Raw genomic sequence first — 2,903 nt, 5'->3', positions numbered from 1 at the left:
GTGACTACTCTAAAGGTTGGTTAGTGTCTAACCAACTAAAGATGAGTGAAAGTGACATGTATCCCTTTCCCTTAAGACGGCCCATGTTCTAAGAAGGAGCTCCCTGCACCCAAATCCTGGAGTGAAATAACATAAGACAGAGCCCCAGCCATCATGGGCACGCAGTGACAATTAAAAAATGTACCTTTGTTCTTTGGTTGCAATCCATTAAGATTGGTGGTGGGGTGTCTTTTGTTACTTCTGCATAACCTAGCAGGTCCTAACTGTTACCGTCACTAGCTCATCAAGCTGAGCATTCACATGCCCTAAGATCCAGCAACTCCACCTTCAGGAAGTTTTCCTAGAGACACTGCTACCCAAAAGAACATTCATAGCAACATTGTTGGTGACTGCAAAGAACCTGAAACAGCCCAAACATAACTTGGCAGAGGATGGATTGGTAAATTGTGGTGTACCGTCTTTGCCAAATAAATGCACATGACAACACGCATAAGTCTTATAAATATAATTTGGAATGATTACAGCAACTCACAGAAGTCTCCATACAGCACAGTATCTTTTTCATAAGGCTCAAAAACAAACACAGCTAAACAACAGTGTTAGGACACAAAATTAAGTAATAAGTGATTTTTTTGAAGCAAGAAAAAGATTCCAAATTTCCTAGAGAGGTTGCCTGGGAGTGGGCAGAAGATGAGGAGGGAAGTTGCATTCTGATGGATCCTCTGACCTTGACTTTGACCCTACAAAGGGTCAGATATCAAATTTTTAGACATTGTGGAACTCTACAGCCTCTGACACAAGTCGTGCAAAGGTGGTTTTTGACCAGGTGTGTGGATGTAGCTGGGTGCCCATAAAATTTTATTTATGGACTATGAAATCTGAGTTTCCAATAATTCTATGTGCCATGAGATATCACTCTTATTTTTAACCACTTAAGAATGCGAAAACTAGGGGCTGGGGATGTGGCTCAAGTGGTAGGGCGCTCGCCTGGCATGCGTGCGGCCCGGGTTCGATCCTCAGCACCACATACAAACAAAGATGTTGTGTCTGCCAAAAACTAAAAAAATAAATATTAAAAAAAAATTCTCTCTCCTCTCTCTAAAAAAAAAAAGAATGCGAAAACTATCCTGAGCTCATAAGCCATACAAAGGCAAATGGTGGCCAGAGGAGGCCATGGGAGCTTGGTGCCCTGCACTAGTGCTTGGGCTGGGTTGAGTGCCCAGGGGCTCCTTTTTCCCTTGAACTTCATGCTTTTCAGGCATGTTCCATTGATTAATGTAACGGCTCAGAGGGACAATGGCAAAAGGTGAGGGTATGAAGAGGACCCCAGCCCAGGCAAAAATATTTAAATTCTGTGATGTCTCCTTCGACCCCAAACTCAGGGGCTCTCAGCATTCTTGCTGACAGTGGAGGACATCATTGTGTTAATGAGGGGACTAATGGAAAATCTGGTAGGGAATATTTACTGCTTATTCTATGGCTTATGGTCATATGTCACTTAGCACACACAAAAAAAACCTGCATTGGTTTTGATGGTAATTTTGGCTGGACCACTGCCCATGTGATTGAATTGAAATCTCTGTTTCTGTTTGTTTGTTTGTTTGTTTGTTTGTGGGGCTGGGGATTGAACCCAGGTCCTTACGCATGCTCAGCACTGAGCTCCATCCCCAGCCCCTGATGGGATTGACTTGAAACTATCATTTTTTCTATGGGTTTCAAAAGCCTAGCCCAGTCCTGTTAAGTAGCATCTTACGTTCACCACCAACACTGCCCCATGCTTCTGTTAAGAGTGGAACATTTGTAAAGGCCAACTCATTAGCATTAGAGAAGACTCATCAGGGGCAATGCTGGGTGCTTTCTAGTGTGACACTTTTCAATCTAAAAGGACATGACAGTGAGATCACTCAATTTCTCTGGCTTCTTTCCGGTGAGTTCTGACAGCTCTTGGGATTTCACTTCATAGTTCACATCCTCCTTCTTCTTCTTCTGGAAACCGGCAACTACAGGCGTCTTCCTCTTGGGCAGTTTGTACTGGTTTAATAAATGCTAGAAAATGATTTAAAAGACACTTATGTTTGTGGTCTAAATCACATAATGCTTATTTTCCACAAATCACAGTTGTAGAACATTTCTAAGCAGCAAATATTCTCAGCTGTAACTTCAGCTGACTTATTTCAGAGTAACGGTGAGTATGAGCTTTTCCTGGAGATTATTGAAGACTCATTTCCTTTTCCCAAATATTTTATTGGTCTTTTCAAACTATTTTCTTTATTTTCTGCAATAAGTAAAAAAAGTCCTATGCGTGAGTGACTGTAAGCATAAAATATCAGCCATCTCCCAGGCACAGCTCTAGTTTAAATTTAGCAGTATATACTTTAGTCGTGGGGTTACTTGTTTAGATATTAGACAATTTCTCTTGAATGAAATCCTGTGCTGACTACTTTAAAGACATCTCCACCACTTCCATCCAATAGTAACCAAAGAACGGACCTGTGCCCGGCTTCTGGATCTCCTTCTGCAAGTTCCCTTGAAGTGTTTGTGTTACTGCTGAGAAACTTTCAAATCCTAAGCAGGTATTTCCCGAGACCTGACAAGGCTCAAGGCCTATCCCAATTTCACATGCTTGTTACTCTTAAAAAAAAAAAAAACAAAAAAAAAAACAACCAAAACCAGACAACAACACTGTCCCTAAAAGGCAACAAAAACTGTCAAGACCTTCAGAAATGCCAGGGAGTTGTCTTTTGAAATTGTATCAAAGATTAACTCAAAAATGGCGCTGAAGATCCACTTCAGGCAGGTGTGGGGGGACCTGATTTTCCATATCCTTGCTACTGAATCCCGCAGAAAACTCTGGACTTACATATAAAACAAACATGAGATGATACTGGAAGGTGGAAAGAAGC

The 2,903-nt window shown here is 41.5% G+C and overlaps 1 protein-coding gene across 3 annotated transcripts in view; it reads right to left on the bottom strand.

The window, feature by feature from the left end:
- Positions 1-490: 490 nt before the first annotated feature.
- Positions 491-2,903, bottom strand: part of Tnfrsf9 (TNF receptor superfamily member 9) — a 10,522-nt gene continuing 8,109 nt past the window's right edge. For all 3 annotated transcript variants that reach the window (XM_048783663.1, XM_048783662.1, XM_015501447.2), the window contains exon 8: positions 491-2,046. In XM_048783663.1, the coding sequence (XP_048639620.1) occupies positions 1,958-2,046 (89 nt within the window). In that variant the 3' untranslated portion in view covers positions 491-1,957. The remainder of the gene's footprint in view (positions 2,047-2,903) is intronic.

The sequence above is a fragment of the Marmota marmota genome, unplaced genomic scaffold, assembly GCF_001458135.2.
Source record: "Marmota marmota marmota unplaced genomic scaffold, marMar, whole genome shotgun sequence".
NCBI lineage: Eukaryota > Metazoa > Chordata > Mammalia > Rodentia > Sciuridae > Marmota > Marmota marmota.
This window is presented reverse-complemented; position numbering and strand designations above follow the sequence as displayed.